Source organism: Mercenaria mercenaria, chromosome 5 (assembly GCF_021730395.1).
Source record: "Mercenaria mercenaria strain notata chromosome 5, MADL_Memer_1, whole genome shotgun sequence".
Lineage (NCBI taxonomy): Eukaryota > Metazoa > Mollusca > Bivalvia > Venerida > Veneridae > Mercenaria > Mercenaria mercenaria.
Genome location: NC_069365.1, coordinates 50,064,764 through 50,091,160, shown reverse-complemented (window position 1 = coordinate 50,091,160; position 26,397 = coordinate 50,064,764). Strand labels below are relative to the sequence as shown.

Genomic DNA, 26,397 nt, shown 5'->3' with positions numbered 1-26,397 from the left:
CTTGATTGTACATAGCAAAATCTTCCAAAAATGTCTAGAAATAAACTAGAAGGCCTAGAGCTTAGATATTTGGTGTGTAGTATCGCCTAGTGGATCTCTACTAAGTTTATTCAAATCATGACCCTCTTGTTTAGTTTGTATGTACATTTCTTAGTTTGTGTCGTGCATTTAGCAGTTTGTTCTGTACAGTTGATGGTACGTTATGTGCATTTTCCAGTATATTCGGTACAAATAATAATTTGTTATGTAGATAAATCAGTTTGTTATGTACATTTACTAGTTTGTTCCGTACTTTTCTTAGTTTGTGTTTGTGCATTTAGCAGTTTGTTCTGTACAATTAATAGTTCGTTATGTGCATTTTCTAATGTATTATATATATTGGTACAGAGCATAATTTATTGTTAAGCTGAGAAAAGTAAAAAGAGCTGATCCTAAACAATACTGGAAAGTTCTGAACAGCAAAATGAAAACTAATGTAAATGATTTATATAACTATTTTACAAACTTGATTTGTGATGACAATATTGATGACACACATTATGATATAAATACTGAAGCTGAAAATGATGAACAAATTGATAAAGAACTACGCAAAGATTTAACTGCACTGGAAATAGAAAATGCTGTAAAATCACTGAATAATAGGAAAGCTAGTGGTTCAGATGATATTCAGTATGAACATATTAAAAAGAAGTTGTTGCCTATTATGAAAGATTTATTTGTGAAACTCTGATATTATCTTCCAACATAGTATTATCCCAAAAGCTTGGACAATAAGAGTTATTAAAGCAGCATGCCTCCAGATTTGGCAAAAAATAATCTTTCTTTCAAATTGAAGTTTTGGTCATATTATGAACATTAGAATATGAATTTTTATTTCTAAACTATTTTAAAAATTCCAAATCAAGAAAAAAAGATGACCGCGTCGGGAATCAAACCCCGCACCGCCGCGGCAATAAAGACATTTTCCCGTCGTCGTAACCAATAGCGCCGAAGTGCCTTTGACTCAGTATGGAGAGCAGGGGTGATGTTTGCCTATAATATCAATGGAACATTATAAAAAGTGGTGAAAAGTATTTACGCCAATGCAAAGTCATGTACAAATGTTAATGGGGAAAAATCCAGTTTTTTCTCTTGCTCAATCGGCGTTCGTCAAGGCGAAATTTGTCGTCTTTGCTCTTTTTTTTTTTGAATTTGAATGATTTGCATGTTTACTTTTTGTAAATAGTGGTATAGCTGAAGGTATTGATTGTATGTCAAACCAACTTTATGATAACGTGTTGAACTTTGTTAAACATTTTGTTATTCTTTATGCAGACGATACTGTTATTGTGTCAGAATCAGAAAGAGATTTACAAAATGCCTTTATCATATACACGTTTATTGTAATAAATGGAAACTAAAACTGAACACTGCTAAAACCAAAGTCTACCTACCTATTGATATGCAAATAGATCTTTTTAACAAAACTGTCAAACCCGTTTTATTATATGACTGTGAAATTTGGGGATTTGGTAATATTGAGGTAATTGAGAGCGTTCAGTTGAAATGTTTGAAATATATTCTTAGACTTAAGTCATCAACACCCAGTTCTATGGTTTATGGTGAGACAGGCGTTAACCCGCTTAGCATAGATATTGAATCTAGAATTATTAAATGCCGGGCTTATTTGTTAAACCTGTTTATCCAAAATTATCTAGTTTGTCTTACTGTATTATGCTAAGTCATTTTAGGTACACAAATCCTGTTCCAGTACAATGTTTGAATTGATTAAAAATGTTAGAAATATTTTTATAAAATGTGGATTATACAATATATGGACACTCATGATTTTGTAAATAACACCTGATTATCAGCCACCATTAAGCAAAAATTGTCAGATTTGTTTTTAAACAAGTGGTATTCTGATATAGACAGCTCAAGTAAATGTAAAAATTATATATTATTTAAAACTGAATTTAAATTTGAAGACTATTCGTTAAAAACACCGTCAAAACTATTAAGGTTATGATAAAATTTAGAACTAGAAATCATGAGATGCCTTGGAATTGGAAGCTGGAATGCAGCTGATTATAATTTGAGAATATGTAATTTATGTAACACCAGTATCGGAGATGAGTTCCATTATTTATTTGAATGTCAGTAATTTAGGTTAAGAAGAAGACTTTCTGAAAGCGAAATATTATACATGACAAAATGTAAACAAGATCAACAGTTTAATGAATATTGCAAAAATAAATGTGCCTGAATACAACAAGTTATGCCTCTTTGTGAAGGAAATAATTGCTAAATTTACGCAGATGTCACAGTGAGAATAATAATATCACATTTATATATTTTGTATGCTACTTATAAGTTAGACTTAAGTAAAATGTTATTCTCTCCCGATAATCATATATCAACTATATACCATTTATCAATTTTTTATTATCTACTATTGTATACGATAACGATTATTTGTTTCTGTGCCTTTTTCGTTGCCTTAGTTGTTTATGTAACATTATGTAGAGACTTACCCTAAGCCCTCCTTACACAAGGTAAACAATCTGTTTATATAGTGAAATTGTTTAGTGAACACCGTTTGTTAATCCTAATCCTGTCCTTGTTATACCAATGCAATGGAAAAGTAATCTATCTATGTTAAATGCTGTGCGTGATAAGACAGTCATGCATTGAACTGTCCTGAAATTGATTTCTTTGATTTTCTCATATTTCTAGATGTTTTTCCCATACTTTGACGCATATATATTTATAGAAGAGATTGTTCTCTTTCCAGCAGTAACCTTTTCAGTATATTTTACCTTGTGAAATTCTGTGGGTTTTGACTTTTTCAAAATAATCGTCTGTTTGTTGACAAATTTCTCCAAGTTCGAAACTGGGTCACGTGCGGTCAAAAACTAGGTCAGTAGGTCTAAAAATAGAAAAACCTTGTGACCTCTCTAGAGGTCATACTTTTGAATGGATCTTCATGAAAATTGGTCAGAATGTTCACCTTGATGATATCTAGGTCAAGTTTGAAACTGGGTCAATAACTAGGTCAGTAGGTCAAATAATGAAAAAACCTTGTGACCTCTCTAGAGGCCATATTTTTCATGGGATCTGTATGAAATTTGGTCTGAATGTTCATCTTGATGATATCTAGGTCAGGTTCAAAACTGGGTCACATGAGCTCAAAAACTAGGTCACTATGTCAAATAATAGAAAAAAAAACGACGTCATACTCAGTTCAAAACTGGGTCATGTTGAGACAGGTGAGCGATTCAGGACCATCATGGTCCTCTTGTTTACTTAGAATTGTATATTAATTTTGATGCATTTTCACTATATCTCTGTTATTTTAGAAGGGATTTGATTCATACTTAAAATAATTGTTCATCATCATCACCTACATCATTTGACACAAGGGCCATAATTGTGATACCTGTATTTTATGAGTTATCCTCCTTTTTACTTAAAATTTTAGGTTAAAGTTTTTATGCACTTTCACTCTATCAATGTTATTACCAAACAGATATGATTCAAACTTTAAACAGTTGTACCACATCATCATCCACATCATATGACACATGGACAATAACTCTTACACCAATATTCTTTTTTGATTATCCCCCTTTTAGCTTAAAATTTCAGGTTAAAATTTTGATGCACTTTAACTTTATCTCTGTTATTACCAAATGAATTTGATTCAAACTTAGAATAATTGTACTACATCAACACCCACATCATATGGTACAAGGGTCGTAACTATTGCACCAATATTATGCCCCCTTTTTTAATACAATTTCAGGTTAATTGTGGTGCACTATCACTATATCTTTGTCATTACTTAATTAATTTAATTTCACTTAAATTAGTTTTTCCAGATCATCATCCTCATCATATGGCACAAGGTCTGTCACTCTGGCAAAAATATTTTATGAGATATATCCCCTTTTTACTTAGAATCTCAGTTTATTTTTGATGCCTTTTATATCTTTGTTTTTACTTTAGAAATGGATTTAATCAAACTTAAAATGTTGTTCCACATCATCACTCACATCATACAACACAAGTTTGATACTGCTGGCCCCAGTATGTTCTGAGTTATGCCTTATTTTTACCAATAGAATTTCCGGTTCAAGTTGTGATGCACTTTTGCTGTATCTCCAGTATTACTAAATAGATTTGATTCAGACTTAAAATAAATGTTCCAAATTATTAGCCGCATGATATGACACATGGTGCATTAAGTTTTCCTTGAATTATGTTCCCTTTATACTGATTTAACGTTTTGAGACTTAAGCTATTGTCCAATATATTCATCCACATTTGAGTCATTAAACACTCCAGCTCCAGCTTTCTCAGATGTACCCAATTTCACTATCCAGCATCGAAATAGTCGAGCGTGCTGTCTCCTGTGACAGCTCTTGTTTCATGTCTAGTGATATGGACAGTTCAACCATCCTTCAAATATAGTAATATCTTAGTTTAAATTTTGTAACACATTAAGCAATATACAATTTTAGCCACCAATTTTCATATATGATTTTTTAGCTCATCTGATTTTTTGAAAAAAAAATGATGAGTTATTGTCATCACTTGATTGGCGTGCGTTGGCGTTGCCTGGTTAAGTTTTATGTTTAGGTCAGCTTTTCTCCTAAACTATTAAAGCTATCGCTTTAAAACTTGTAACACTTGTTCAACATCAATAGCTGACTCTGTACAGCAAGAAACGTAACTCCGACCTGCTTTTTGCAAGAATTATGGCCCCTTTTAGACTTAGAAAATATCAGATTTCTTGGTTAAGTGTTGTGTTTAGGTCAGCTTTTCTCCTAAACTATCAAAGCTATTGCTTTAAAACTTGCAATACTTGTTCACCATCAAAAGCTGATTTTGTACAGCAAGAAACATAAATCCATCCTGCTTTTTGCAAGAATTATGGCCCCTTTTGGACTTAGAAAGTCAGATTCCTGGTTAAGTTTTGTGTTTAGGTCAGCTTTTCTCCTAAACTATCAAAGCTATTGCTTTAAAACTTGCAACACTTGTTCACCATCAAAAGCTGATTTTGTACAGCAAGAAACATAACTCCATCCTGCTTTTTGCAAGAATTATGGGCCCTTTTGGCCTTAGAAAATATTAGATTTCTTGGTTGAGTTTTGCATTTAGGTCAACTTTTCTCCTTAACGGTCAAAGCTATTGCTTTAAAACTTGGAGCAGTTATTCGCCATTAAAAGTTGACTCTGCGCAGCAAATACCATATCTCTACATTGCTTTTCCTAAGAATCATGGCCCCTTTTGGACTTAGAAAATCATGGATAGGACAATATTTCAATTATACAGAGACAAAAAAAAATCAGATGAGTGTCTGCACCTGCAAGGTGGTGTTCTTGTTTAAATGATCAAATGATAGGATAATTTGATTTTAAATTATTACTTATTTACAAGGCAATGTCCTTCAAGTTCAGGTTTTAAAAATTCACAACTGTATAATTTTAGGCTGAATAAATAACTTTTAAGGATTCCATCCATAGCCAAATAAATTTCCATAAGTTCATTGAAATTCAGATTTGCTCTTCACAATACTAGTAATGAAGTCTCCATTCAACTGATGGAATCTACCATGTTAATGTTTATTACTCTTAGTAGTTACTTTAGATATACATTATCAAGTGTTAAGAATAACATTTAACTTTTAATTTACCTAAAAAATTTCAGACTACTTTGCCCATTTCTTGTAGAAAATATTCACATCTGATGCACTGCAGATAATTGTGTTTTTCCTTTTGTTCCTTATTGCCAAAAATGATTTCTCTTTTATACCAATTGATAAAGTAACACTATTCCTTGGAAAAGACTTTTAAAAGAGACTTCCTGGATGTATCATTTGGGCACTGTGTTTCCGCAAGGAATGAATTCAAAAATACTGTATTAATGCCTTTCCAAAATGCCTGTTGTATACTTATATATTAATGTGGTGTATGTTCCATAATCAGTTTTTACTTGTGACTTCCCTTAACTATTGCACTTATACTACATTTTTTCACCAGAATTTATGTATCATACTATAATCCTGTTATGATTTTTCCGCCAAACTCTTTGTTACATTTTGACATTGTCGTCATTGACGTCACTTGCTTTGTTATGTTTATTTTGAACCCTGAAGAAGGCTGATATAGCCGAAACGTTGGGGGAAAGTGACATGTTTTAAAAAAAGTCTTTGTATATAGTTTTGGCTACTTTTAATACCTATATATATTATTGCCAAAAACAAACAGATGTTCAATTTGCATGTTCTTACAACTCAATTTGACCAGTGTAACATGACTTTGCAAATGAACAATTCCTAGTTTGACAAGTGATAGCTCTTTAAAAGGTATGAAAAATGCTGCTCAACATAGATTTCAAAGAGAAGTCATATTATTCTCGTCCTATTTTAAAATAATTACATATAGGTAATTTAAAAAAAAAACTTGAATTTGGTTTCAAGCAGAATTTATATTTCTGGATTAATTTCAAGATTCTCATTTTTCAGCTCGCCTGAACACGAAGTGCTCAAGGTGAGCAGAGGTTTTGTGACTGGTCATTGTCCCGCGTCCGTCGTGCGTCGTCCGTCAACATTTGCCTTTTGAACACTCTAGAGGCTACAGTTGTGACTCAGTCTTTATGAAACTTGGTCAGAATGTTTGTCATGATGATCTCTAAGTTATGTTCGAAACTGGGTCATGTGGGTTCAAAAACTAGGTCAGTAGGCCAGATTATAGGAAAAGCTTGTGAACACTAGAAGCCACAGTTGTGACCCAATCTTTATAAAACTTTGTCAGAATGTTTGTCGTGATGATCTTTAGGTCAAGTTTGAAACTGGGTCATGTGGGGTCAAAAACTAGATCACCCGGTCAAATCAAAGGAAAAACTTGTGAACATTCTAGAGGCCACAGTTGTGACTTAATCTTTATGAAACTTTGTCAAAATGTTTGTCTTGATGATCTTTAGGTCAAGTGTGAAAGTGGGTCATGTAGGGTAAAAACTAGGTCAGTAGGCTAGATCATAGGAAAAGCTTTTGAACACTCTAGAGGCCGCAGTTGTAACCCAATATTTATGAAACTTGGTCAGAATGTTTGTCGTGATGATCTCTAGGTCAAGTTTGAAACTGTGTCATATGGGGTCAAAAACTAGGTCATCAGGTCAAATCAAAGGAAAAGCCTGTGAACACTCTAGCGGCTACAGTTGTTACTCAGTCTTTATGAAACTTGATCAGAATGTTTGTCATGATGATCTCTAGTTCAAGTTTAAATCATGGTCATGTGATGTCCAAAACTAGGTAACCAGGTTAAATCAAAGGAAAAGCTTGTGAACACTCTAGAGGCCACAGTTGTGATTTAATCTTTATGAAACTTTGTCAGAATGTTTGTCTTGATGATTTCTAGGTGAAATTTGAATCTGGATTATGTGGAATCGAAAACTAGGACAGTAGGCCGGATCAAAGGAAAAGCTTGTTAACATTCTAGAGACCACAATTTAAGTTTTAAACTCCTGATTGGGTCAGGTTCAAATCTGGGTCATGTAGGGTCAAAAACTAGGTCACCCGGTGAAATCAAAGGAAAAGTTTGTGAACATTCTAAGGCCACAGTTGTGACCAAATCTTTACGGATCTTGGTCAGAATGTTTGTCTTGATGACTTCTAGGTCAAGTTTGAATCTGGGTCATGTGAGGTCAAAAACTAGGTCATCCGGTCAGATCAATGAAAAGCTTGATTACACTCCTGAGGCCACGTCTATGACCCTATCTTCATGAAACTTGGTCAAAATGACGATCTTGATGATTTTTAGCCCAAGTTCGAATCTGGATCATTTTGGTTCAAAAACTAGGTCACCTGTTAAAATCAAAGAAAAACCTTGTGCATTCAACAGGGGCTGCATTTTTCATTTGATGTGCATGAAACTTGGTCAGAATGTTTGCCTGCGTGAAATCTCGGAGGAATTTTTATCTTGGTCATTTGGGTTCAAAAACTAGGTCACCATGTCAAATCAAAGAATAAGCTTGCTTACACCCTAGGGGGCACATTTTTGATTCTATCTTCTTAAAACTTGGTCAGAAAGTTTATGAAGTCTTTAAAACACAGCTTCAGCAGCTGGGAAATATAACAATCTCGTGGTACTGAACTTAATTTTGTGTTCAGATCTTGAAAGAATTGTTGTCCTGGCATGTTTGAGAGCTGTCCGGTGAGGAGTCGGATACAAATGACGAATCTGAACACTCATTATCATCGTAATTAAAGGGACTATTATTTCCCTGTTCTGATTTAATTTGTAACAGTTTTGCATTAATAGCACACTTCGGGTCATTTGAATTAGCACTAATGTCACAACAGCGAGCCGCCATTCTTCAGGCTGTAATCTAACCGATTTTATAATATATCGACTGTATAATAGCAGCATGAGTTTCGCTCAGTCACGGTGACCGCCTATGGATGTCCGATACAGGATTATTGTCAAAGAAAATACATGAGAAATCATTTGTTTCTTTAATTAAGTAGTCAATTAGCTTTATATATATATATACCCACTTTTTTATTATAACTCCTTTGAAAGAACACAAAATTCACTGTTTTTATCAGACCAGGATTTTCGTGTTGTCAGTACTTGACCTGGCCTGACCTTGAAATCCATCGCTGCGGGTAATCGCTGTGGGGAGTTTGAACATTGCTCCCTAAAAAAAGGAAATGATGGAAGTGTCTTAAGGTACGGATCCGTACCTCTAGACAAGCCTGTTAGGGGTTTTCCAGGGGTACGGACCTCTGTTTTTCCAGAGATTAAGTGTTATTTACAAATTTTGTCCAGAGATTAAGTGTTATTTTCAAATTTTGTTGAAAAAAAAAACAACAACAAATAAGACTTAATCAATATTTACCTTAAACTTGAATCTAAATGGTTTATAGTCCAAATAATTTGTCGTCAGAACTGATTCTGAGATACTTTCGTGATAGTGCAGAATCCCTCTAAAAGTTTTACGTAAAAACCAGTAAAGACCTTTTCTGTGGCGAAAATAGATTTAGTTAAAAACACGATCAGGCAATATACTTAAACACAAAATAAAACTAAATAATTTTATGGTTTAAACATAACAGAAAAACACGTTAATATATGTTTCATTTTGGCTACCTCGATATATTTACATGTCAGTACAGCTGACAGTACGGTTGGTCGTTATCGATCACGTGACACGAAGCATGCCATGTAAAATGTGTGTTAACTTTATGGTGCGTTGTTTAAAACAGTGACAAACTCGTGTTTTGCTGTTTATTCACATAAACATCAACTGAATCAAAGAAGTATAAATATAGCTCTTTGACTGAATGGAAGGAAAAAATGGATGTTCTTTCCAGGTATCTTAAAATTTCACTAATGTTTTTGTTTTTAATAGTTAAAATGCGATTTAAAAATAGAATCGTCGCGGAAGGTTCACCACAGAAAAGGTCCTATGTTGTACGTGGAGGAGAGCATCGCAACTCGCGTACAATTAGTTGGACTAAAAGTCTAAATGGTTTACAGATACAGTGCTTTAGGGTATAGCGGATTTTAGGGTATAGAGGATATGTTGATAAATTTTGTATTTAGACTTGAATTAGTGTATAAATTTCCATATCATTCTTTTACTGGCATGCAGATAGACATTCTGACAAACATTTTAAATGTTTGCTTGTTGTGGTATTTTTCATATATCAACAAATGAAAATCAAGGCTATCCTCTACTGACTAAATCAGTGTGTATGTAAAAAACGTCAGTGAATAAAAAGTATTTGATAGAAATTTAAAAAGCCGGATGTTTTTGAAAAAAGAATACATTATTATTCTGATTTATAGTAAAAAAAAATCTTGGGAAGTTTGTTTAGATGTGGATTTTAAACTAATAATGGAAAAAATGACTAAAGCTGTCCTGTACACCCTAAATCAGCGCACATGGAAACAATGGCTAGAGAGAAAAAAACACATGAATTTCTATCAAAAGCTTAATGTTTTGAAAAGAAAGGATTTTTTCTGTCTGATATACAGAAAAAAAACTATTAACTTTCATTTCTTTGAATTGGAATGCAGGAAAATTTACTTAGCTATCCGCTATACCCTAAAGCACTGTACCAGCGTTCACCCGATTGGTTACATTTTCTTTCCCCCCACACACACACAACCCCACCCCAACAGGCTTGTCTAGAGGTACGGATCCGTACTCTTATCTCTAGACACTTACAAAAAAAAAACAAATAATAATTTAATAAATTTTAAGATCTTATAAGATAATGAAACAATTCGCCAGAGGAACGCTGTGATGAGCTGAAGTCGGGATTTATTTGATAACGTAGGTCTATCTGAACATGTTTACCATCACGTGATATTGTTTTGATAGTAGTTGATTAATAACTGAATGCTTCGAAAGAAACAATTCTCGCAGTTTGTTCGCCTTTTCGCTGACAGTCTGAAATGGAATATATATATATATCTATACTTATAACAGAGTTTTAAACATGGATTTAAACCAAATTTTAGGCATTTTACCTCATTATTTCCCCCTTCTGCCATTTTTGTTTCGTCTGCTCTCACTTCGTAACCCGTATTTCGTGAGAATAGAAAATCTGTTGAAATCACTCACGGAAAGCATTTCGTCAGTTTGAGGTAATTACATGTAAAACTTTCGTTTTATAAGTCCAAATTATCGAAGATACTCATCAGCTTAATGTTATATGCACACTTCACAAAATATAATCTACTTTTTAAAAATAACAAGTTACAGATGGGTGATTCCAACAAAATGCAGCAAAAATGTGACTAAGTACGGAATCCGGTTCTTGCCCCTTTAATTCTCGCCTCACCAACACGCGACAATGCGATAATTGTCCCAAAATGCGAGATTTAACAGTCCTTGAGAGGTTTTTATGGCGATAATTATCGTCTTAATTTTCGCATGTCTTTCTTAATTCTCGCATCGGGAAATTAAAATTCCGCTTAAATAATGATACATATTTGCGAGAATTAGTAAAGCCTCGCATTGTCGCCGCGTGTTAGGGGTTATTTCTTACTATAGCACCTTGGATGAAAATTTCTGTTACACCGCTAGAAAGGACGGGACTGTCATTATGGGGGCAAGGGACAGTAAATTTGAAAACGCCACAACTCTGCGCTGATACCAGTACGAAAAAAATCATAAAAAAATCCAATTTCGACAAATTCAAGGCAATTGTTGAGCGAATGTCTCGCATAGACACAGCACTTCATTATGTGACATTTTCAGTCTGCCGATTCTGTTGCTTCTGTGATAGAAACGAGTAAAACGCAGGTTTCAGGACACTAAATTTTTAGACAAAAATGGCCCAAAATGCACTCCTTGCGTGACCTGTACCGTATTATCTGCAAATGACTGACCTAAAACACATGCACATTTTTAAAGCATGTGGCCAGACGAAAATAATGGTGGGAAGAAAAGTATCTCATAACCGTTTACTTTTTCCGCAAATTAGTGCTGAAGCTGGATGGATGGAGGACCGTTTCCAATTCGTCTGACTTCCGTTACCTCGGGCAAAGTTTTAGACACGGCCGTCTACATGGAGCTAGGAAAATCGATACATGCACATATTTATTTTACACAATAATCACTCGTACGCAGGAATCCTTAGTTCTATAAACATCATAAATAACCAGTTGAATATATATGCCTGTAAAGTACATATGTCTATTTTATTTAAAAAACGTGCCGGGCCAAATGCGAAACTTGCCCCTTAGGCCTAACTAATCTAAAGGAACCAGCGTAATCTAGTCGCGTAATGGCTGCCAGGTATTTGAACACTAATTTTTCACTTGGCATGGCAACAGAGGTCTAAATTGAAGCTAGTTTCTGTTTAAATTTCATTGTGGATGTATTTTTGACATTTTTGGTAGGAAAAATGGGGGAGCAGGTTGTATTTGGTGAAGTCAAGCTCAAATTTAGTATGAGTAGTACTTCCAGGTCACAGCAGTGTGATTTTGATATCAGTTTACAGTAAGCAAATGTGACCAGAAAAATCTCTTAGAAGATACATGACCCCTACTTTTCTCTTGAAAGTTCATTTTATATCAGTTTTATCATAACTCTTTAAAATGAGGTAAGGATTTGTTCTCTGAAATGGGTCTAGTTATGTTTGGTAGCTCTTTAAAAAAGGTCAGTTTTATATAGAATATATAGGGAAAACTATTTAACATATTGTGACCATTAGAAATTTGTTCCGGTGTATTGCTACATAATACCCGGGAAGAATTATATCGATCAATTATCCAGAAGTTTTATCCCAAGCGACAGTGCGACAATGCGACAGATTCTCGCAGCTATGTATTATTATTTAAGCGGATATTCAATTTCCCGATACCAGAATTAAGAAAGACATGCGAAAATTAAGACGATAATTAGCGACTCAAAAAACCTCGCGAGGATTATTAAATCTCGCCTGCTCCGTACAAGAAGTAATACTTGTGAAAACTAGCGGGAGAGAAAATTTGCAGAAATTTAATAGAATTAGCATTAAACAGTGTTGAAGACGACTGAATTGGCTAAGGAACTGTCATTTATTGATAGAGAAGCAGTGCTAGTGATTTAAAAGTGCGGACTAAAACAGTAATTTCGAGAGTAGGTGAGCAGATAGGATTGTTCTGCCTGGGTGTACGTGTAACCTTACACCGTGTAATAAGTTTCCGCGACGCGGAAGAGAAACGATAACAGTTAGAGAAACTATATAAGAGAAGTTATATCAGTATTCCGATTGAACTAACGTTTACCATAATTATTGATTTGGTGAAAAACTGTTGTACAACAGCCATAAACAATTTGTCAGTGTCTGTGGAAACGAATGTAAAAACTGTTGTAGCTGCAAAAACACAGAGAAGGAGGCTCAGATGTATGTGGAAGCCGTAATGACATCCTTAAGCAAACCAAACTTAATAAGTCATATTATTGGTACCCCTGAAAGGAAACGTAAATTTACAGGAGAGGATAATACAGATGACGAGCATAAAACTGTTAAAAAGTGTAAATTACTAGAAGGTAACGGTGATGTTCTGCAAAGCAGTGGATACCTACTTCTTCAGTTGTCCAAAGTCATTAGAAGCATAAGGGACAAAATGGATTTTAGGTTTGATGAGATGATAGAGAGAATAGAGAGTGTAGAGAAGAAGATAACGGAAAAGGTAACGGACAAAGTCATTAAAATTTTTGATAAACGGATAAGCTCCGAGACGTCTAAGCTAAAAATGAACTTGAGAGCCGAATAGGAGATGTTAAGAGAGAGCTATCAAATGACATTGCACAGGCTGTAGAAAAACTAGAATATTTGTTGCCTAGTGACAATTCTGATGAAAAAAAATTGCCGAAAACTTTATTATATGCAATTTACCTTGTCGTGAGAGCGAAAACATGAACAGGAAAGTCGGAGTCTTTATTCAACAGGGGCTTGGGCTGAGCGATGTTACCATTACACATGTGGAGTGGAAAGAGGCTTGAAATGATAAACCAGGTGTGGTTGTTGCCAAATGTGGTAGTGTTAATGAAAGGGAAAAAATATTGAAATCTAAAAATAAGTTAAAAGAAAACAGAAAATATAGTGAAGTGTTTATATATGCAGATAAATCCAAAAGTGAAAGAAAGTTGGAAGCAAATATGCGCACCATTGTAAACGCGATCAAATATGGTCGCAAACATATTCAAATTAAAGGATCACGGGTGATAAACAGCAATGTGCAACAAACTGGTTATACAAGAACATCGAGAAACAATAGTGGTGATCGATCACAAAACAACAATTATAACAATCAACAGAGAAATGATAGAAATAACGATAGAAATAATAATAACAGAAACTATGAAGGAGGAAGGAATGATGATAATGGCTGACAGCAACGCAGAGGACAAGGCAGAGGGGCTAGAGGAGGACAGCGTGGTGGACGTGGTAACATTCCTAGATCCTACAGGCACTAGTGGACTGCCGGATTTTGGAATGTTAACAATTGGAACTCTGATCATAATTCAATGAACTATGTTTTTAGAGAAGCTTGTATCAAACACTTTGGTTTAGATGTAATAGGTATCGCTGAAACCCATTTGATATTTAATGAATCTCTGTCTTTTGACAATTATGTATGGTTTGGTAACAATAGAAAACACTTGCATGGAAAGGCATGGTCTGGTTCGTGGGGGAGGGGGGAGGTGGGGTTATGATTTATAAAGAAATGTTTGAATATTTTGACATATCTGTAATTGATAGTGATAATGAGGATATATTATGGATACAGCTAAATGAGAAAAATAGTGATGTATCGTATTATATGTGCGTTTGTTACTTACCCCCCCCCCCCCCCCCCCCCCCCCGGAATATTCAACGAGAAATGTCGATGCAAATGATTTCTTTGATAAATTGTTGAGTAATTTATATACACATATCAAAATAAAGGAACTATTTTAATTTGTGGTGATTTTAATAGTCGCTGTGGTGATGAGTCTGATTTTATTGCAGGAGTTGATAATGTACCACTCCGAAATGTAATAGACTTTACATGTAATGAACACAGTGAAACTTTTTTAGAATTTTTAATCAGTGCAAATTTTTGTATAGTGAATGGCAGAAACCATGTTAACAATGACTACACGTGCATAAGGCCACTAGATTCATCAGTGGTTGACTACTGCTTAGTAAGTCATACAGATTTACATCTAATTGATAATTTTCAGCAGCCATTGTGTATTCCTGATCATTCGCTTCTGATTTGGAATGTTCGGCATACTTTTAATAATGTGTATAATCCTATACCATTGCCCGAGAAAGTGGAACAAATTAAGTTCTTGACGGATAAAATACCTGTGAATTTCCTGCAGAGCGAAGAAACTGTTGCACAAATATTTAGAGGTCAGTAAATGATGTGGAACAGGGTTTTGCACTCAGGAATGTATTAATCAGTGCTACATACCATTATGCAGAACTATTAATTCTGACATGATGCAGAATATTCCTCATAAAATTGTAGCCGATAGTAATTCAATTTCAGATCGGAAGCGTAGGGTTGGTAAACCATGGTGGTGTGATGAATTAACTGAATTGTGGAATACTGCCTATAAAGCTGAAAATACATGGCTTAGATGTTCTTGTCCGTATAGGAAAAAGCAATTTAAAATGCAATATAATGCTTGTAGAAATATTTTTAATAAAGCTGTCTAAGGTGCAAAAAGAAGATATTGGTACACATTACATGGAGAGTTGTTGTCTTGTGTAGAGCATGATCAAAATAGATTCTGGAAGTCTATGGGGAAAGTTGGTGTTAACTCCGCCAAAAATAAGGTCATATCAATGGAAATTGTTGAAGAAAATGGTTCCTTAAATTCACACCCAGATTATATATTGAAATACTGGAAAACATGATTTGAAAAGTTATATCAAGGTGACCAGAATGCACATTGTAATGACAATACTTGTACAGTTGATAATTTTTGTGAAAATAGATATATTCCAGAATTTAATGATAATATATCGATATTTGAGGTAGAAAATGTCATTAATAAAGCTGGTAAAAATAAAGCTAGTGGTTTAGATAATATACCATATGAAATGTTTAGAAATAATACTTGTGTTACAGTTTTGCATAGAGTTTTTAATGTGTGCTTTGAGACTGGAAAAATTCCAACAGACTGTGGTAAAGGAATCATTAACCCAATACTAAAGTCAAATATGCTAGACCCTAGAGACCCCATGTCATATAGGGGAATTACGCTGGCACCTACCATGTACAAGTTATACTGTTCAATGTTGAATGATAGAATATCAAAATGGTTAGAAAACAATAATTTACTACAAGACGAACAAAGCGGTTTTAGAAAAGGGAGAAGTACCGTTGACCATTTGGCAAGTCTGACGTCCATTATTGAATCTAGGATTAAAAGGCGAATGCCTACACTCGCCGCGTTTATAGACTCCCAAACAGCATACGATATAATTGATCGATCCATTTTATGGAGCCGTATTGCAGAAATGGGCATATACAATAAGATGCTGAAAGCTGTAAAGTCTTTGTAGTAAATGGATATAAGTCTGATTGGTTTGAGGTAAACATTGGTGGTTTACGTCAGGGTTGTATTTTATCACCTTTACTTTTTGTTTTATAAATGACTTGACTATAAAATTAAATGCGTTAGGTTTGGATATTGAACTTGAAAATGGTACACACTTATCAATATTGTTATATGCAGATGATGTAGTCATTCTTGCAAAAAAAATGAACATGATTTACAGATGATGTTAAATTGCTTATATGAGTGGTGTCAAATTAACTACATGTTCATTAATATGTCAAAAAGCACTATTATTCACTTTAGAACGAGTTCCATGCAGAGGTCCCAGTTTGTATCTAAATGTAATGATATGGAACTAGAATACAAAGATAAATATACATATCTTGGCTGAACACTTAATGAATTTCTGGATTACAAAGTAACAGCTAAGTTCGTGTCACAAGCAGCAGGGAGAGCTTTGGGTCTACTAACTGCAAAATTCAAATCGATTGGTGGTATGCCGTTTCATGTTTATTCGAAACTGTACGACTCCTTAGTTTGGTCTGCTATTGCATATGGGGCTGCCATATGGGGCCAAAGACAGTTTTCTTGTATTGATGCAATACAGAATAGGGCCATGCGGTTTTTCAAGGGAACGGGTAAATACACACCTTACCTCGCTGTTGCTGGTGACATGAGCTGGGAGCCAACGTTTTCTAGACAGTTGAAAGGTGTTGCTATATATTACTGTAGACTTTCAAAAATGGATGATAATAGAACTAACAAGGTTATATTCAAACATTGTAAACATATGAATGGCAGACAAATTGAATGCAGAAACTGGTATTTTACAGTTCAGGAATTGTTTAAGAAATATCACCGCAATGAGTATATTGAGTTAGAAAATGTACATTTATATAAGACAGGTTTGATAGATAAATTGAAAGTAAATTTCTTTTTATAAGTATTTACATGATTGGCTTGAGTCCTTACATTGTCTGTATAGTGTCAGTAATCATGGTAATAGTAAGTTGAGAACTTACAGAAATTTTAAATTTAGTTTTGAAACAGAGGATTATCTTAAAGTAGTGTTACCAATAAAACATAGGTCGGCTGTGGAGTCGCACCAATTAGACTTGAAACAGGGAGTTTTGAAAGGCTAACAGAAAATGATAGAATATGCCCTGTGTGTAACTCTGGGGTAGAAAATGAACTTCATGTTATACTGAAATGTCCATATTATAATGACATAGAAACAATTTGTTCAGCAAAGCCAATGAGATTGATAATGGGTTTCTAAGGTTCAGTGATTTTTATACTCCCCAATGGTAGTATTTTAAAGAAACTGCAAATTCCTGTTACTTAATTCTGGATAAACGTAAAAAATAGTTGTATCATAGTTAAACTTTTAAAATCATAACTTTTAATATGTATAGATCTTAGGCTAGTGTTATTTTTTAATATGTGTAATTATGTATTATAGCTGTAATGTATATCAAACTTTGATATGCTGGTATTAATGGACATAACCTACTACTCTGATCACTGGGGTCTGTTGGGTTATACTGCAGGGATGAGTGCCTGATGGTTTTGCGCAGGGTCTTGTGCCGGTGGATGAATGAGTGCAGCAATTGCTGACCGCAGCAAATGATTGCTGCGTTCTCTCATCAATTGGGACGAGTGTCGGGCTATCCATCGGTCTTCATTTGCGTTGTAGTACGAAAGGTAACAGTGGGATAGACTCAAACCGGGAGTAACTAAAATACCTGTAACTGTAAATGCTGTCAGATATTTTATATCGATTGGTGTGTTGAAACTATAAGGGTATTTTTATATTTTTAATAGCAAATTAATGACACATCTGACAGTTTTCTATATGTATATAGGCAAAAATCTTCCTACGGACAGAATTTCTTTAAACTTTGTGTTCTGACTGAGAATCAAGATTAAATCGGAAATATTACATTGTAAATTTCTTTCAGATAGTGTAAGGGATTAAAGCTGACGTATAGCATTCAAAACAAGTACCATTCTGACAAATACTGTCACGCTTGTGACAGTTACACTGTTTAAGTTCAAACAAGAAGATTTTTTCTTATATTTGTTCCAACTGGGTAGAAACATTGCAATAAACAATTGACAAAATAACAAATACACAAGTTTTTGAGAAAAAATTGCACTGTCTTGTAATATATATATCGTCTTTGTAATATATATGTATTGATCTACCGAGATGGCTTATTGACACACAAACAGAACAAGACCCGAAGGATGGTTTATATATTTAATATGTGTGTTGCATCCAAAGTATAAACTCACACTCTCTCTATAGAAATATGTATATATCTTACATACAGAAACAATAATGAAATATGATATCATAGGCGGAGCTTAATCTTGTAGACTTGCTTACTACATCCTCCTTTACCTTTAGATTAGAACCCATCAATAATCAGAATACATAAATTGTTTAAAATAATCGAAGTTCAAATATATACTCAAAACATGAAAATTCTATTCTAATGAAATAAGCTAGTTGGCAAGTCTATTATCATAATATCTCCTCTTTTTTTCAGCAAAGTTCATTAACCCTTGTTATCAACATAATCAGTTTATAGAGCAAGTGCTTTAGCTAAGTACTTTTACAATGTCACTGTAAACTGAAATATCCTGGGAAAATCCTTGGAATGTTCCGTCGTTATCTAACAGTTTCGTGTTTTATCTCAAAGCCCTAAAATGTGTACAATCAACTGTTATTTTTATCAAAATTATAAATTAAGTTTTGAGTTCTACCGCCCAAGAACTAATTATAATGTAATTGTGAAACAAACAAGTAATAATTCCCAAGAGTAACATAATATTTTCACACACTGATCCTTTGTCCAAAGAATAATAAATCCAGCAAGCGAATATAAAATGACTACACTGCTATGGTAGCAAATAGGGCATTATTATGGCCCACACAGCACTTAGGTGACTAATCCTGTGCACTGAAACATGTGAAATTATGTCACTGATTAATCCAATTATTCATTGACAAAACGTCTAGGCGGTCGTCGTTTCCTTTGCGACCTTTGACGTGGTGCAAATGCAGTATCTGCAGGTTTCGTCTGCGCCGGCTCATAACGACCTTGAACTACCCTGAACTTTGACACGTCTCGTGTAATTTCCTTTCCTCTGTGCCTGATTGTGAGCATTGAACCTTTCCTAGCAATGACAATGCCAGGTGTAGGGTCAAACACTGTCTCAAATTTGTTACGTTGTTCCCGTTTTAGTAACACACGGTCTCCAATTTTCAATGCACTTGGCTGTGCTCTTCTGTTTTTGTCCGCATAAATTTTGTTTTTCGATTTTGACAGGCTGTCCCTGTCGCGAACATCTGTGTCTTGCTTTTCAAATGTCATTGATGGTAATTTCGTTTTTACTTTCCGATTGTACATTAATTCACTAGGAGCTTTTTGTGTTGAAGATTGTGGCGAATTGCGAAAATTCTTTAGATATCTATTCAACGCTCTCTTATAATCTTGACCTGATGCTATTACGGTTTTGACTGATTTTTGCAATGGTGCCATGAATCGCTCGACTATTGCATTACCTTGTGGATGCAATGGAGTAATTCGTTTATGCTTGAATCCCGACTTATCAGCATATTCTCTGAAAGTACGACTCTGAAATGGAGGTCCATTGTCCGTTTTCAATACGTCTGGATATCAAAATATCGAAAATATTGATTCCAAACGCGGTATGACAGTTTCTGCAGATGTTGACCTGACTCTCTCAACTATTGGAAAACGACTATAATCGCATATTACTACTAATAACAGGTACCCATCCGGGAATGGTCCACAGAAGTCACAACTGACTTCAGAAAACACATCTCGTGGCAGAGGTGTTGGTTTGATCGGATCTGGAGTACATCCTGGTGATGCAGCTTGGCACACAATGCATGATTTGCATGCTTCTTCAACCATTTTATCCATATGCGGGACCCAACAATATTCCCGAAATAATTCTTTGCACTTTGATCGGCCTTGGTGACCCACGTGCGAAAGTAACACTGTTTGTTTTTGCAAAGTTTCCGGTATACAAAGCTGTGTACCCCGTAACAACACATATCGTTCATCGGTATATGCAACCCGCAAGTTCTTGATTCTTGTTTAAATTTTCGTATAACCGAAAACTTTCATCGGGTTGGCATTTCTGATTTTTCCAGTCATTTGTTTCTATTGCATTCTTGACACAACTTAATACACAGTCTGATTTAGTAGCTTTTGCTACGTCTGATAGCTTCAATGCATCTGGCAAAGTGTTATCAGTGATAAAACTGATATATTGTTCGGCTGCTGTGTTGGTCGCGTGTCTTGCGTGCGGATGTCTGGAAAGATAATCTGAGATCATTAAACTACCTGGTCTATAATTCGTCTGGAAATCATACGTTAACAACTTCAAACGCCAACATTCTAATCTTGGTGACTGTATATTCTTTACGTTGTTGAAGATTGATTGAAGTGCAGCGTGATCCGTTATCAATTTGAATTGCTTGCCGAATAAGTACAAATGAAATGTTGAATCATGATAACAGCACTAAAGCTTCTCTCTCTGTTTGCGAATAGCGCGCTTGTACTGAATTGTAAGCTTTGCTTCCATACGACACTATTTTTCCTTCTGAATAAGTATTCCTGAACAGCCTACTGGGCTGCCGTCTACCCAGAGTTCAGTTTCTTTCCTCGGGTCAAAATATGTCTTGACTTTGTCACTAGTCAATGCCTCTTTTAGTGAAGTGAACGATTTTTCCTGATCGTCATTCCATTCGAATTTTACATCCTGATGTGTAAGTCGTCGTAATAGTTCCGTTAGGACTGAATAGCCATCTATGAACTTAGACAAATAGTTTGTGAGACCAAGAAATGGACGAATATCGGATACAGATTTTGGTCTGTCCATGTTTTTACTGCATCTACCTTGTTAGGATCAGGTGAAATTCCCGATTCCGAAAACACGTACCCATAAACTTGATTTTTGATTGTCCGAACGAACATTTTTTCTTGTTCAATGTCAGGTTCCGTTCTTGAAGAAGTTGAAGTAATGCTCGCAGATTGATATCACGTTCTTCACGCGTTTTGTCGTAGCATACGATATCGTCAGCAATGTTTAACACGCCTGTCAGAACCTGAAGTGCTTGGCGAAGCTCATTTTGGAAGAGAATCGGTGCTGCTGACACTCCAAAATTTAAACGTTTATTTCGAAAAAGTCCAACATGTGTCTGAAACGTTATCATTACACGTGATGACTCATCCAGTTCAATTTGATGGAAAGCTTTGTACAGATCGAGACGCGAAAACACTTTTGCGCCGTTCAACGTTAAGATTATATCATTCACCGTCGGACTAACATTTTTCTCTGTTTTGATTGCGGTGTTGGCTTTCCTCATATCTATGCACACTCTTACTTCTCCCAGAGAATTTGATTTTGGAGCAGCTACCAGGTTCGATACCCATGGTGTTGGTACACCTTCCACTTTTTCAATAACATCCATATCCTCCAAACTTTTAAGTTCCTGCTCAACTTGCTCACGCACATGAAATGGCACTCTCCTAGGAGGCTGAGCTACCGGCACAACACTTTCATCAATGTGAAACTTAACTTTTCTGTCTTTCAGACATCCTAACCCAGTGGAAACTTGCGAGTATTCCTCAGTAAGTCCTTCATACTCGTCTTTGGCTTGAACAGATTGTATCTGCGGTAAAATCCCAAGCTCTACTGACAGCTCATAACTAATCAATAATCCCTGGTCATGAATTTTGAGTCCGACTCAACAAGCAAAGAACATTTACCTTGGAATGGCAGTGGAGACTTCTGTCCAAATGCGAACGCTTTCGTGGTCGTTTTCTTGATTTCCGGTGATTTTTTTCATTTTCTCAAGGACAATTTCACTAACAATATTGATTGATGACCCGCTATAAATCAAAACATTCACATCTACGCCATTTAATTTTATCCTTTTCTTTGTCACTTTTTTCCCATCTGATTTAAATCCAAATAGCACATCACATTCATCCGAATTGCAATCCGTCGCGTATTCATCTGTTAAAACTTCTAAATCCGGTTGTTCATCCTCGATCAATGTCACCTGCTTCCTACGTTTTCTACAAACCGATATATAATGGTTCTTCTTGTGGCAGTAATTACATTCTGCTTCAAGCGCGGGGCAATGTGATATATGTGGGTATTTTCCTCCACTGTTACGACATTCCTTGCTGGTTTGTTGAGGACTGATTCGCCTTCCCGACGACGAGCCTGCTTGCGGTAAACCTTGGTATGAACTAGAACGTTGTTGCGAACGTTGTGGTACGAATCCCTTTGATTCCCGACTAAAATGTGGATTGCTTTTTACACGCACTACCTGCTGATTACTAGTGTCCTTTGACATACTTGTTGCTTGAGTCTTCGAAATTTCCATTGTTCTCATCATTGTACGTAAGAAATTAAGTGATTTTTCTGAATCTTGCAAACATCGCATTCTCATTTTTTGCGAAATAACACCCTGTATGATTTGGCTTTTAATTTCTGACTCAGTGTTCGAAAATTCATAGTTTTTAGCTTTTCGCAATCTAGTCACATATTGGTCAATCGTTTCACCGTGCAACTGTTTAATATTCCTGAATTCGAAAATTTCAAACTGAGTGTTTTTTCTAGGTTTGAAGTAGTTCGTAAGTCCAGCTTTTGTTTCATCGTAATTTTCACTCTCTCCATAGATTACGTATCATAATGTCATATACATCATTCCGCATAGTGCAGTAACAGTGCTTTTCTTTCTTATTTATACTAGCCAACAAATAATTCTCCAATTTATTCCATATTTGTCCACGACACTAGGATTCTCTCCATGCAGATTAACGTATCAAATGTCTTACATCTCTCAGCATAGTGCAGTAACAGTGCTTTTTTCCTTTCTTGTATTTATACCTAGCCCAACAAATAAATTCTCCAATTTATCTACATATTTGTCCCACCGAACACCTAGGGAATTTTCGTCAGCGTAAACATCAAATTTGGGAAACGCAGGTAAATTTTCCATTGTCACAAAATCACTTAATCCTCAGTTTTAAAATAATCCGATCCTCATCGCCACTGTAATATATATATCGTCTTTGTAATATATATGTACTGATCTACCGGGATGGCTTATTGACGCACAAACAGAACAAGACCCAAGGACGGTTTATATATTTGATGATATTTGATTTTGTGTGTTGCATCCAAAGTATAAACTCACACTCTCTCTATAGAAATATATATATATCTTATATACAGAAACAATAATGAAATATGATATCATAGGCGGAGCTTAATCTATCTTGTAGACTTGCTTACTACATGTCTGACAGACAGAAAGTACTTACAAGTAAACCATTTTTGCAGTAACCTATGGTTATATCACAAAAAAATAATGAATGGATGTTATTTTACTGCTTTGTCACTATCTACAGCTAAAAGGTACTATGTGGGGTAAAATTCACAAATTTTTCAAAATCTCTTCATTATAAAGCAATATGGCTATTGTCACCTTGTGACATAAAACAGGACTTTTAATAGCAGCTTCAATATTACATTTAAATTGTAACCAAGATTCCTTTTTGAAGTAGTAATAAAAATATATGGTTTTCTTTAATTTTTACCTGAAACTGTCACGGAAAACAAACCTTTGAATATTATAAAAGAAATAAAAAATAACTGTATATTAGCAAAGACAAGCTTTCACTAGTAAAAATTCTGTCGGTTAACTGCAAACATTTAAACTTTAAGCTTAGTTCCCCCTATGATAATGTAAAAAAACTGGAATGAAATGTGCTTATTAGCAAAAACACTGAAATGACAAAAGTAAAAACAAGTAAGCAGAACATTACCGGTTTTCGCACGTGTGACTAAAAAATACAGAACTTGAGAAGTGCTTAAGATACATGTATGAAAAGACCTTTTTTCAAGCTGCATTATGATTAATCATTTAAACACTTTTTTGTTACTTGATTTCTGTACTTTAAATTTTGGATCTTCCTTTTGTGTTTAAGTTGTTGTATTTGCTTGGGGTCACATTTTAGTTCTTCCCTATATTTCTTTGTTCTTTCTTTTGATGTACATATAGTAATGTTGGAGAAAACTGTGCTTTTAACCCCTTAATCTTGTTGATTTTCTTTTGAAGGGTATCTTAACTACAATTTTTTTCATGTTTAACTTTGCTCTGCTTCTATTCCTATACGAAAACAACATTTTCGCATACACAATTTACATAGATGATATTTTGAGTCACAGGTGTGACATCTATGATACAGAAATAAAATCAAGAAATTTTATTATATGTGCATTAAATGGAGATTTTGTGCTTTTTGCTCTACTAACTTGGGATAAGAATTTTAAAAAAGTTCAGAAATGTTTCCATTTTTTTTCTCTTTACAAATCTGTTGAAATTCCTGTCAAACATAATATTTTCTTTAAAAAAATCCTTTTTCGGTAGTTAGCAAAAACTATCCCTTCCAACCTATTGCAAAAGTCACAGTTACAGATACAGTCCTTATTTCAGATGTTAATAACACTGACAGTGGGAAAAAATGACACTTTAAATTTACATGAAAAAATGTGTCACACTTGTGACATCACTTATCATCACCGCATTACCATATCTTATACATTGCATGAGTGAAACTGCACAGATGGAATCATACTGACCTGCAAAAAAGATCTTTTGTGTAAATATTTATGCAGTCTGAAAGTCAAAATGTCACGCTTGTGACAACAACATATCACCAGAAACAAGATCCACTTTTGATTCTAAAAAACATGTTTGTGACAATCATTTAATATTATTGGGTGAAGTAATAAATTATGTTTCAAATAACATTTAATTTTATTGCAAAAGTTTTGCCATAAAAAATGTAGGCGTTTTCTTATTCTTCTTTTATATTTTTTTTAGTATTTTTTTTTCAACATGGTGTTTCAAAGTTCGGCATAAGAATGGTCTATTTTACTTTAAATGATTCGAATAAATCATTTTTTCTTAACTAGACATGCTTGAAACTTATGTGGAAAAGACCTTTCTTTTACAACTGGTCTAAGTCATTTATAAATTGAAGGAGAATCTGACTGATTTTTCAAAATGCCACGCAAAAAAATGTGACACTTGTGACAATTTAAGCTACATTTTCAGTCACATTTTCAAAATGAATAGAGGGGTACATTTGAAATTTTGACTAAGGTCAAAAGAAAATGCTGCATTTTTTTTTGGAATCACCCAGATGCGATACTAGAAGTATTTGCAATGTGTTTCCGGGACCGGTCACTGGGTCAGACGCAGTCAACCAACATTTCTGCTATGCACCTGCACCACAGACTGCACACGCATCACTATATATAGTAACCATGTCATGCACAGTTGATAACTCGACCTACCTGTATAAAAGCTGAAAAGACAACAAATACACCGCTTCCGGCAACCAAACTGACCTCATTCTGCTGGACTTAAGTAAGGCATTTGACAAGGTAAACCATCTGAAATTACTAAACAGTCTCTAAGAAATTGGCATCTCTCCTCAGATTCTAAACTGGTAACGCATCTTCCTAATCTGCTGAAGCCAGACTGTCGTCTTAGAAGGTTACTGTCTACAAAAGTACCAGTCACTTATGGGGCCCCAAGGCTCTCTACCTGGGCCCCTCTGCTTTCTCATTTATATTAATCAACTTTAGTTGTCTGCATCTTATTCCAAAGTTTGAATCTTTGCAGATGATACTGCAGTCTACTTTACTTTAAACTCCCCCTCAGATTCCCAATCTTGTCAGCAAGATCTGAAAGAAGCAGTAGGGAATGGAATTTAACCCTTCAAAATGCCAAGCCTTGTATATCACTAAAAATTAAAAAAAAAAATTAAATATAAAATTAATACTGTCTTCATGCAAAGTCCTTGAAAGATTAGGATCTGTACCTCATGCAAAATATCTTCATACCTAAACTATAATTCTCACGTCTCAATAATAGAAACAAATGCTGATAAAGCTCTTTGATTCATAAAGTAAAATATTACCACAATGAGAAATTAAAGGACTGAGATAAAAGAGTTAGACCTAGGTCCGTTTCCACAATGAAAAATTGGTATACAAGGCCATGGTCTGGCCCCGACTGTAATATGCTACTACCATCTGAAGACCTAACAGCAAGTAATTACCGTAAAAACTTGAATATATTACCCTAGCGTGTATATTACGTACTCCCGATCTTGTGTCAAAATCTGGGGAAAACACATACACTGGAATATAATACGCATCGAAAATCAGTGAGAATTTTGTTTACAATTGGCCATTTTTGCGGTTCGCGTAACA

General features: G+C 34.8%; 1 protein-coding gene across 3 annotated transcripts in view; it reads left to right on the top strand.

Moving 5' to 3' along the window:
* Nucleotides 1–26,397, top strand: part of LOC123557087 (aminoacyl tRNA synthase complex-interacting multifunctional protein 1-like) — a 73,513-nt gene that overhangs the window by 13,388 nt on the left and 33,728 nt on the right. The window contains exon 1 of one of the 3 annotated variants that reach the window (XM_053543479.1): nt 9,334–9,361. The exons of the other annotated variants lie outside the window; for them this stretch is intronic. Coding sequence (XP_053399454.1) covers nt 9,349–9,361 — 13 coding nt within the window. The 5' untranslated portion in view covers nt 9,334–9,348. Of the gene's footprint in view, nt 1–9,333; nt 9,362–26,397 lie in introns of those variants that run through there. 3 annotated transcript variants of the gene reach the window in all.